An 11759-nucleotide genomic window follows, 5' to 3' on the forward strand; every position below is an offset into this window, starting at 1 on the left:
GAAGGAAAGGGCGTTGTCCCAAGGGACAGTAAAAGAAGATTGGGGCACTTAGGGGTCACACATCTACAGTCATGGGAGCATTCACGGAATCTCATAAAAGGTGTCCCAGCATGTTGAGGAACGAGTGACACACCAAGGGTTTGTCGTACACGCAGACCAAATGGACAATTGTAGCGGTGAGGGATGGGGATGTGACTGTCAGACTCTAACCGGGATTCTCTAAGAACGCTAGGCTGACCCCATGTGTATTCAGCCCTTCACACTATTCCTCTCGCAGGGTACTTCTCTTCGTAATTATCCCGAGACCCCTTTAGCTCCTGGATCTTCTGGGGCAGAGTCTGGGTCCAGAACTGCAGCCTTCTGGCCTTCAGGGCTCGGCCCACAGCAGGCTGGATGTCCAGCTGCAGGTACTGCTCATCATTGTCCATCACAGGCCAGTCGGGTAGACCCTCGCTGTTGGGGTTCCTGCGGATATGCCACCCACAGGGAATGGTAAGGTCATGCTCATATAATTTGTGATCCCCCAATTTGTGTCAGGGTAGTAGACTAATTGGGCCAATGGTTGAGGGGGCTGATGGGGCACGTGTCCTATACAGGGATACAGTGCCACCTGCTAGTGTCTGCTCAATGCCCACAGCAAGACTACATGGACAATTTTGGGTCACCCTCTCAGAGGCAAAATCTAAACAACAATACCATAGTTCCTATCAAGCCATTGCAGTGTGACCAGTAACCAATATGTACAATGTACCTAAGTGTGCCCTGGGGTGAGGAGGACTCTATCATGTGATGAGTTATCCATGCATGCAAATGAAGTCATCAACCACCAATGGAGCCCTAGATAGGGACCCACCACTGAAGAGTTTGAGGGAGGGGTGTGCTCTCACCCATGTCGTGCAAAGTTGGTCCAGTACTTCATCATTCTCCTGCTCAGCAGCTCCTCCTCCTCAGTGAAGTCAGCTGTAGCCATGGGGAAGACAGAGGTTCAGGTCCCAGCCACCCCATGCAGCTGCCTATTCCTGCTCCACAATCACGATCCTTACTGTAGCCTGACCTTGAACTCTAGGCCTCTTTCCCTCCTTCACCACCAAGGATACAAGGGTCACCCACACCTCTAATTGAATGTCTCCAGGTTCAGTTCTGCTCAGTGTGTCCTCATTCCATCTAACATAGGTGTGGTGGCTCAAATGATATGACTCGTATAGACTCATATATTTGAGTGTGTGGTCCCCAGTTAGTGGAAATGTTTGGGAAGAATTAGGAGGAATGCCCTTGTTGGAGTAGGTGTATCACTGGAAGTTGGCTTTGAGGTTTAAAAGTCCAGTCAGGTCCAGTTAGCTCTCTCTGCCTTGTGTTTGTAGATCAGAATGTAAGCTTTAGTTAGCTACTGTTCCAGTGCCTTGCCTGCCTGCATGCTGCTATTCTCCCATCCCTGATGTCATAGACTCTAACTAACCCTTTGAACCTGTAAGTCCCAATAAATGCTTTTCTCTATAAGCCAACTTGATCACAGTATCTCATAGCAGCAATAGAAAAGTAACTAAGGCAATAGATTATATTTGGAAGGGTCCAGATTCTAACTGGGTATAGCTTTTTGGTGATGGAAAAGGTGCTTACTTGATTATGTCCTCTCCCAGAGCCTTGATTTTCTCGGCTGGACTGAGAGCTCAGTTACCCATCAGGTATCCGCCTGTGACCCCATCCAGCTCATGAAATACAAGAAAGACTCACGTTTTATGCCCCAGCGGGAGGACCCCAAAAGAAAGGGAATCTCATCACCATGGTCAGCTTTCACATAGGCTGGCCTCGTATCTTTTTCGTAGCTGGGCACATGACGGAATTCATAAAAGTAGACAGGGGCACGAGAGCCTAGAGGTATGGACACATGGTTACATAGTATTCTCTCACCTTAACTTTCCTGCCTAACCATTATTGATAAGTTATGTTGGTGTACAGTTATCTGGTGTTATAATTTTCAAGTGAGTGGCCCCAGGATGGAGCACTATTTATGAGAAAGCCATTGGCTAAACAGTGACCCTGGCCTTCCCAGCTGAGTAGGTCTGGCAAATCAATGGAGTATCAGCAACCTGTTTCCTTGTTTGTATCTGGATAAGATATCAGTCCCCTCTCTTACACTAGAGTGAAGAAATACCGATGTAATGGTCCCGGGGTTTGGTACCAGAGATGTGATCCAGATATGAGTGGGGACCTGGACACTATTAAGCTCATCTGGGACCCATGGCTCTGAGCTCCTCCCAACTAGGCCTCATCACCGATGTACTCACGTTGAGACTTTGCCACTTGGAGTGCAGGAATCACGAACAAATAGTCTGCCATCATTTCCTTGTACTGTAGCTGGAGGGTCTGGGCATCTTCAGTGTTGTTCATATACTCTTCCATTAGCAGGTCACCACACTCAGGAGGTAACATCTACACCAGGGAATCAGGAAGAATGAGTTTAGGCAGGTTCTTGTTTTGATAGGCAGCAGCCTCAGTGTGGAGAATGTGGCCAGGGATAAGATAAGGTATAGAGGGAAAGGTATAAGTTCTGAGGTGAGCCCTCCACAAACCACACACACACAGATCTTTGTTTGCAGGCATGCTGTCTGGAAGGACACATAGTGGCTCTTTCTATTGGAGGCAGTACTTAAGGTGGCTTACTATGTGTATTGCTGTGTTCTTCAGAATAGCCGGCAGGGTCTCTCTGGTTATCTCCTTTATTATTTGCTCATAGCCCTGGCCCTGGGAGAGAGGACAGTTTTCTATAGTATACGGTGGGATAGATATGGACCAAGTTTCCTCTGCTCACCTTATGAGCCCCCTGACTTCCAGAGAATTGGAACTGAGCCTCACCACAGGGAGAAGCCAGCCATACTCATCATTGTTGACACCAATGATGCTGGGGACAGGGCGAAAATCCACAGCGGTCAACAACTCTTGGGGATGCCTGGGTAGGAACTTCCCATCCACCACAGCAGGGATAGACCTGAAGACCTGAGGGACATGCAAGGTATATGGAGGTCAATCCTGATGTCCACTGAGAAACCTAAACCATTACCCCTGGCCCCGTTTAATAGTCTCAGGATGTTTCTCCACCCCTGACAGAATCTACATATATTATGATATTTGATATTCATTTTACACACATGATTAAGAGGATGCCAAACCATGGAGCAGAAGTAAATTGTTTAGAGTAGTAAGGACTGACTCTCCCACATCCCGCTGACCAGGTCCTCCAAGTCACACAACTCTCCCAACCTTGGTAATATCCAGAATCTCCTCTTCACTCTTGCTTCTCAGACAGTGCACCAGGGTCTCTGAGTCCGTAGTCTCACAATTAGATAAGTTGGCCACCTTCTGTAAAGGGATCAGGCAGGAGTTGACTCATCCTTTCAGGCAAGTAGAAGAGTTTTCCCAACCCCAGTTGGTTGGCATTGTGCCCAATTATCACATTGCACTTTGTTTGATAAAATAAAGTATGAAATTCCCATTTTGTGTTGCTCATATGTGACAGCCAGACAGGTCATTCTACCTAAAGACTTTTAAAAATAAATTTCATGTGTTTGTTCACGAGTGTGTGTGACTTCAGGAGTGCCTTACCATGGTTTCCATCCAAAGATTAGAGGACAACATCTGGTTGCTAGTCCTCACTTCCCATCTTGTTTGAGAAATGATCTTTCATCATTTCTTCCTTTCTACAAGGGTCCATCTTATTTGTGACCTTTCAGGGATTTTCTGGTCTCTGCCTCCTATCTCATCCTATGAATACCAGGATCACGCACTTGTTTCTCCATGCAGTTTTTTTTGTGATTTTTGAAGGAATTAGAACTCAGGTCCTTATGTTTTTACCTATTGATCCATATCTTTATCCCATATGTTTCTGAATATGATGGACACTACAAGGTACTTATACATGGTTATTACACCCAGCATGTATTGAGAGAAGTGGATTCTAACCCTTGATTCTCTCAGAGACTATTGAAAGAAGCTATTTCCCACGCTCCTTGTTTTCCCAATTGAGAAAACTCCCAGAGTACCGGAGGGTGGAGCCTGAGGCTGCAGGGTCATCAATGGCTGAAGTGACTCACTGTGTAGACCACCTCAGAGGTGTTAGAGATCAGGTAAGGCAGCAGGGCCACTCCACTCTCCATGATGGCTCTGTGGAAGAGTCCTTTGGACATGGGGGACACAACCTGTGAAGACACACTTGTGCCACCTGCTGACTCTCCAAAGATGGTGACAAGGTCTGGGTTGCCTCCAAAGTGGGCGATGTTCTGCTGGACCCAGTGCAGTGCGGCCACTTGGTCCAGATAGCCCCAGTTTCCTCTGGCGTGCTCATCTCCAGTGCTGTGAAGATGCAGAGAAGGAATCACAGGGCTGTCTTATTTTCTTTCATTCCCTACTGCACAGTGCAGGGTAGCCCCAGACTCACCTGAAGAATCCCAGAACACCCAGGCGGTACTGGATAGTGACCACCACCACATCCTCCTTGGCTGCCAGCATGGATCCATCAAAAATGGAAGCCAGACCCCTAGACAGTCCACCCCCATGGATCCATATCATTACCTGTGGAAATCAAGTCAGATGTCAGGAGGTTCCCACCCAGCTCAAGCTCCACCTGGGGTGTCTTCTACTTTACCTAATGCTTTGGTTCAGTGTACTTAGACACACAGACAAAACTCCTCAGGACATCCTTACCTGGACCACAGACAGAGCTCTAGTACCATCAGGATATTCCTAGTCTTTTTCCTTCTCTAAGAACCAAAGCCTTAATTAGTGGCTCTAAATCTGGTATAATAACATCCCCTACACCTAGATGCCTATGAAACGGAATGAAAAAGGGTATATTCAATAGTGATTCTCCTGATTATTAACAAAAAATCATTGGCACATAGCTGGTCATGGTGATGTATATCTTTAATATCAGAGCTCTGGGACCAGGTAGGCTGCCTGTGGACCTTCCCTACTCTCTGTTCCCCCAGACCCAATTCTCAGGGTCACCCCTAGCACTGCAACAGACCATCTCCCCCCAGTATTCCCAGTGAACAAAACAACTGAACAGGCAGAAGACTTTCTAAAAATTCAGAGAGGAAACATAAATTAAGTATCAAAACACCCACCAAACAAAGAGAAACCCAGAAACCAACACCTAGACCTATAACCACTCAAAACCCAGATACCTAGATGCCAGCATAAGAACACAATAAACAACAGCCTGGTCAGTGTGTCTCCAACAGAGCCCAGCTATCCTACCACGGCAGGTTCTAAATATTCCAACAGAGCTGAAAAAAGACCTTAATATGAAGATGAAAGAGGTCCTTAAAGATCAAATTAACAAAACCCTTAAAGAAAGTGAAGAAAATAAAAAGAATTGAAGGAAACAGATACAATTGTTTAATATCTGAAAATGGATATAGAAACAATAAAGAAAACGCGAACTGAGGGAATCCCGGAAATGAAAAGTTTAGGAATGTGAGCAGGAACTACAGAGTCAAACTTCACCAACAGAATACAAGAGATGGAAGAGAAAATCTCAGACTTTGAAGATACGATAGAAGAAATGGATACATTGGCCAAAGAAAATGTTAAATCTTTAAAATTCCTGACACAAAACATCCAAGAAATTTGGGACACTATGAAAAGAACAAATATATGAATAACAGGAATAGAGGAAGGAAAAGAATACCAAATAATTCAAAAGCCTAGAAAATATCTTCAACTAAACCATGGAAAAAAATTTTCCTAAATTAAAGAAGGAAATTCATATATAGTTACAAGAAGCATACAGAAGACCAAATAAATTGGACCAGAAAAGTCCCCTCAGCACATAATAATCAAAACACTACAGTACAAACAAAGAGTATTAAAAGCTTCAGGCGAGAAGACCAGCTAACATATAAGGCAGACCTATTAGACTTACACCTGACTTCTCAATGGAGACTCTAAAATACAGGAGCTCTTAGACAGATGTGCTAGAGTTTCTAAGAGACCACAGGTGCCAGCCAAGATTACCATACCCAGCAAAACTTTTAATCACCTTAAGACATTCCATTATAAAATTAAATTTAAACAATATCTAGATACATATCAGCCCTAAAGAAGGTACTAGAAGGAAAACTCTAAACCAAGGTTAATTACATACATGGAAACATAGGAAATAAATAATCTCACACCAGCAAAATCAAAAGAATGGAAGCACATACACACCACCACCAACAATAACAACAACAGCAAAATAACAGGAATTAACAATAATTGACCACTAATATCTCTCAATATCATTGACTCAATTCTCTGATAAAAAGATGCAGATTAACAGATGGTTACAACCACAGGATCAATCCTTCTGCTGCATACAGTCGTACACCTCAAAACCATTAGTTCAGGGCAAAGGGTTGAAAAAAGATATTCTAAGCAAACAAACCCAAGAAGCAAACTGGTGTAGGAATTTTAATATCTAATAAAATTAACCAAAAGAATTGTGGAAGGATACGATATATTCATCACAAGAAAAATTACACCAAGATGACATTTTAATTCTTAACATTGATCCCAAACACAAGGGCACCCATTTTTGTAAAAGAAACACTTTTAGACCTTAAATCACATATGTACCCTCACACACTGATAGTACCCCATTCTCACCAATGGACAGGCCATCCAGACAGAAACTAAACAGAGAAATACTAGAGCTAACTTACTTTATCAGAGAAATTAATCTAACAGTTATTTACAAAACATTTCACCCAAACACAAAAGAATCTACCTCTTCTCAGCACCTCACAGTTTTTTTTTGTTTTTGTTTTTTTCAAAACTGACCACACATTTGGTCACAAAGTAACTCACATCAGATATAGAAAAATTGAGGCAATTCCTTGCATCCTATCAGACAACTGCAAACTAAAGCAGGGTATCAACAAGACAAGAAACAACAGAAAACTTACACACTTACGGAAATTGAGCAACTTTTTACTGAATGAAAAATGGGTCAAGACAGAAATAAGAAAGAAATTAAAGACTTTCTAGAATTCAATGACAATGAATACACAGCACACCCAAGCTTATGGGACACAATGAAGAAGGTGCTAAAAGGAAAGTTCACAGCAATAAGTGCTTACATTAAAAAAATTGGAGAGAACTCATACTAGCAACTTAACAGCACACCTGAAAGTTCTAGAAAAAAAAAGAAGTAAGTGCCCCTAAGAGGAAAAGAAAGCAGGAAATAATTAATCTGCAGAAATCAATAAAATACAAACAAAGAGAACAGTACAAAGAATCAATAAAACAAAGAGTTGGTTTTTTGAGAAAATCAACAAAATAAACAAACCCTTATCCAAACTAACTAAAAGACAGAGAGAATAACCAAATTAATAAAATAAAAATAATCAAATCAATAAAAGTGAAAAGCGGGCCATAACAACAGGCACCAAGGAAATCCTGAAACTCATAAGGACATGCTTTCAAAACCTGTACTCCACCATTTAGAAAATCTAAAATAAATGGATAATTTTCTCAATAGGTATCACTTACCATAGTTAAATCATGAACAATTTAAATATACCTATAACTCCCAGTAAAATAGAAATAGTCATTAAAAGTTTCTCAACTAAAAAAGATTCTAGGGCCAGACTTTTTTTGTAGGATTGTACCAGACTCTCATAGAAGACTTAATATTTGAGAGAGGATCTATTTTCAATTAAAAAAATTACCATACCTCTGGAGGCAGAGATCAAAGATCTCTGTGAGTTTGAAGCCAGCCTTGTCTTCATAGTGAGTTCTAGGCCAGCCAGGGTTATATAGAGAGACCCTTTCTCAAAACAAGAAAAAAATTCTAGGCACAATGAATAGCCCATTCCAGTAAATTTGCAAGAGCTCAGGATTTAGCTCTCAGGCCTCTGGTAGGTAGTGTGAAACCTGAGTTGATCAAGGAGCCATAGCCACTGACTTCCCAGAGTCTTTAGTTCTCTGTGTCCCATACCTGGGTTTAGCTGCATGCCATGGCAGAGAAGGCCTTCCTTGATACCTGACAGGGAAGGCTTCTCATGAGGGTCTCACATTGATTTTGCCCCTTTTAGTCATCCTGAAGAAATACCCACCCCCAGATCTGAGTATGGGTTGCCACTCACAGTCAGGTTAGAGCCCTCATAGGCATGAGCTGGTGTGTAGATGTTGAGATACAGGCAGTCCTCAGACATAGAGATGGAAGGCACGCTCTGTTTCATCATTGCCTGACTTTCTGAATACACTGCATCAGGATTCTGTAGACACCTGGGGACAATGACCGTTATTCTAAGAGATGTGCAGTATTAAAAACAGACTCTTAGTTCATATTTGCTCTCAGCCACCAAAAGCCCTCTTTCTGGCCCCATGATGCCCTGATAACATGGGATCCTACTCCAAAATCTCTTCCAACTAAGGTAAAGGTCAGAGACTTTGGGAAAACCGGTATGGAGCTCAAACTTCTCGTGAGGATCTTTGGATCCCAGTCTTCCTGATGATGGGATATTGATATTTCCATGAACTTCTGTAAAAACTATTGGTGTGTGTAATGACACCATTTCACTTTGTACTCTCCAAGGCCTGGGTATTGGGTCCTGAACCCATATAGATGCTGCATTGATAAACACGGTGGTGGGACATCCGTCACCTCATATCCAGACTCTCAAGGAGCTGCCTCTTGGCCAATGGTACCTGGACACCTATAGGTTGGTACGGTGATTGTGGAGGGTGATTTGCTAAGGAGCCATCATCACTTTGGCCTTTCTCTGGCATCTGCAGCATATCCCATCACAGAGAGAATGTAGTGGAGGGCTGGAGATGGAGAAAGCACTGCAGTCTGGCTCAGAGTTCTGAGCTCCTGCCCATTTCAGGACCTGACATTTTCTGGGTCTCAGGAGGACTTACATGGCTGGGTAGGTGGTCCCATCCCTCACACCACTCCATGGTTCAGGAGGCTCAGGAGGTGCAAATCTCAGCTCTCCTAGAGGTGGCTTGGCAAAGGGAATTCCCAGGAAGATGTAGACTCCCTCTTTGGTGTCATTCAAGTGGATGAGACTCCCCTGCACCTGTCCCGTGTGGGTAGTCCTGACGGGGTTGGCTGAGTCTTCACCTGTAAGTGACATGTGATATCAAGGTTGGGTTTGCCCAACCATCTCCCTCCACACTATGGCTGTTACTTCTTTCTTGCTTTCCTCAATTAGCCTTTTCTACGTACCCACCTCCCTGGCAACTTGTCTCCAGAGTACCATGTTCCAGTGTCGAAGAATTTGGCAGACCTGCCATAAGGTAAAAATCCTCCACACCAGATAAACATGGATTGTATGCTCAATGCTACTTGGTGAGGTAACAAGTAGCCAAGGCAGTAGCCACTCTCAGGGAGTAGAAGGCCATTTGTCACCATCTTTCCAGTGCTGAAAACTCATTCCTATCTCCAGTGACACACTGTCTTCAGGACAATATGCCACATGCCATAGATGTCCATATAAGTCACTCAGTACTTGGGTCACTAGAATCTGTCACTGCTACATAAACAGGCAAAATCTGTTGAAATGGGTTTGCTAAGTGTCAGGCTACAGCCAGGATGCTTCACCCCCACGAAAATCTCTCCATGGAATCTCACCTATTGGAGTGAGTGCACTTTCAGTCAGAAGGCAGGAAAACAGCCCAGAAAGGGACATTTTTTGACAAATATGTTAAAAATAAAAACTATGCATACATTTTCTTTTTTAATTTTTAAATGAAACAGTTGAAGTTTATTAAGCAGAGATTCTTTTTTTTTCCTTTTTCCTCATTTTTCTAGACAAGGTTTCTTGGTGTTAAAGCTCTGACTTTCCTGGAACTTTCTTTGTAGACTAGGTTGGCCTCGAACTCTTAGAGATTTACCTGCCTCTGCCTCCCAAGTGCTGGGATTATAGGCATGCACCCCCCCAGCTAAGTAGAGATTCTGATTTTATTTGGCATGTGGGAAAGGATAACACATCTCTCATGACATGTGTCGCCTTCTCAAGAGTTACTGTGTCTTTATAACAGCTGTACGTGCAAAACAGAGGTCCATGAAAAGTAAAAACAAATAGCAGAAAATTCCCTGTAATTAAATCTCTGCTAATGTCATCTATATCATATTGAAAACTAAAAGTCACCATTAATTGGATTACTTTAAATTCCTGACTTTGCTATGGTAAGAATTGCTGTCCAAGTTTACTTCCAGATGTCCTCCTCCTCCTGATTATTACTGATGCTGAAATTGCTGTGGTGTTCTGTTTTAACATTTCTACATTTACTACCCCACCAGACAGGTTCTTTCCATGTAGCCCAGGCTTGCTTGCAGCTGAAAAGCCTTCTACTTTCTCTGCCTCATCTACAACACCATTTACAGGTGTGTGCCATTACACCAGCTCACTCCTATCTTATCTTGATGTCCCATGGATGAGCCTGGCCTGGGTGGTTCACAACTCTTTGCCTTCTTATAGTTATCAGTGATTGTGTATACCAGGATCAAAAGAATAATGTTCAAATAAGTCAAGAGTGAGTTGGGCAGATTTTCCCATTCAGGAGTCCCTGGGGACGTCTCAGAACCTGGACAACAGCAGAGAAGAGTCACAGTGTGTAGTCCTTATGGCCTCCTTAGGGTAAATCTGATTGAGGAGGCCTGGCAGGAGATAGCATGACTCAGGCTTGAACACTTTTGGGTAGGAGGCCTCAGGGCCGCACACTGACCCCGGGCACAGTACCCTCCTGGCTCATCTTTTCATAAGCCGGAAGACTTTCTGGCAGACACAGAGCACGTGCCCTTTGCCTCGGACTCCAAGTTGTACCTTTTCCAAAGGTCAGAAAATGGAAAAGGAAACACGGGCCTCTCAGTTGGGCAACTGTTGTAGGGCTGGAGAACTGTATGACTGAGGGCCAGGAAAATTTCCCAGGATTGTTTGGAGTATACCCTGATGCTTCCCTCTCTCTGAGATGATGACCCATTTGGAGTCCAATGATAGTAGGAACGTGTAATTAATTTTATTATTACGCATGGGTCAGTAAGACCTACAGCCACAGGCACAACCCTATACAGAAAGGGGACATGGCCCGTCTGTCCCTCTGTCCCCAACACTCTTCCTTCTGACTTTCAGGCGCAGGGCTTGGCAGAGTAGCCTTCTGTGCTATTGAGTCCTCAGACATCACCCACTCTCTGGGCTACAGGGGCCACTTTCCTGTCATCTCTACCTGCTCCTCCTCCCTTGCTACCTTCCCTACCACAGCCTCAGCCTCTGCCTCTGCCAAAACTGGAAACTCTGGCCCCCACCACCCACGGAAGGATTCTCACCATGCGCGCGGAGTAGAAACACAAGCCCACAGGCTACAGCAATTAACAGAAGTGCACAGGCTCCAGCAATCAGCCAACCACGACGTTTGCAGGATAGCATGATCAGCTCTGAGGCCTGAGTCTGTGCTGCTATGGGATGCACTGTGTGCAGGAAGCAGAATATGTGGGCTCTGCCTAGACAATTATTTGAACCCTAAGATTTATAGGTGGAAGCTTGGTGGGCGGGGCAAAGTTGCAGGAGAGCTGCGACTAAGCAGAACTGATAGGAAACAGGGTTCAGAAGGTGGGGCAAACGCTCTTCTGCGATGTGAGTTCCATTTTTAGTCTCATTGCAAGGCACAACATAGCTTCAGAAGCTAATTACTCTGATACCAGCAACCATCACCTTAAACCTGGGGTCACCATGTTTACTGTCCTTGGGCGTCACAGGTCCTGTGTAGGTGTG

The 11759-nt window shown here is 43.9% G+C and overlaps 1 protein-coding gene across 1 annotated transcript; it reads right to left on the minus strand.

Annotated features, from left to right (window-relative positions):
* Positions 1 to 257: 257 nt before the first annotated feature.
* On the minus strand, positions 258 to 11414 carry LOC130863957 (acylcarnitine hydrolase-like). The gene is made up of 12 exons (XM_057754280.1): positions 11315 to 11414; positions 8905 to 9109; positions 8127 to 8268; positions 4433 to 4566; positions 4089 to 4347; positions 3259 to 3357; positions 2854 to 2994; positions 2662 to 2742; positions 2286 to 2430; positions 1732 to 1869; positions 888 to 960; positions 258 to 465 (listed from the first exon to the last, which is right to left on the minus strand). Exons 1-12 carry the CDS (start codon positions 11412 to 11414, stop codon positions 258 to 260), a joined length of 1725 nt encoding a protein of 574 aa, XP_057610263.1.
* Positions 11415 to 11759: the final 345 nt, after the last annotated feature.

This window comes from Chionomys nivalis, chromosome 21 (genome assembly GCF_950005125.1).
Source record: "Chionomys nivalis chromosome 21, mChiNiv1.1, whole genome shotgun sequence".
Taxonomy (NCBI): Eukaryota; Metazoa; Chordata; class Mammalia; order Rodentia; family Cricetidae; genus Chionomys; species Chionomys nivalis.

Coding starts and splice junctions, on each gene's coding strand:
- LOC130863957 (XM_057754280.1), bottom strand. CDS start 11,414: ATGCTATCCTGCAAACGTCGTGGTTGGCTGATTGCTGGAGCCTGTGCA. Junction 4,348..4,432: donor GGTGTTCTGGGATTCTTCAG/GTGAGTCTGGGG, acceptor GCATCTTCACAG/CACTGGAGATGAGCACGCCA. Junction 1,870..2,285: donor CCAAGTGGCAAAGTCTCAAC/GTGAGTACATCG, acceptor CCATACCTCTAG/GCTCTCGTGCCCCTGTCTAC.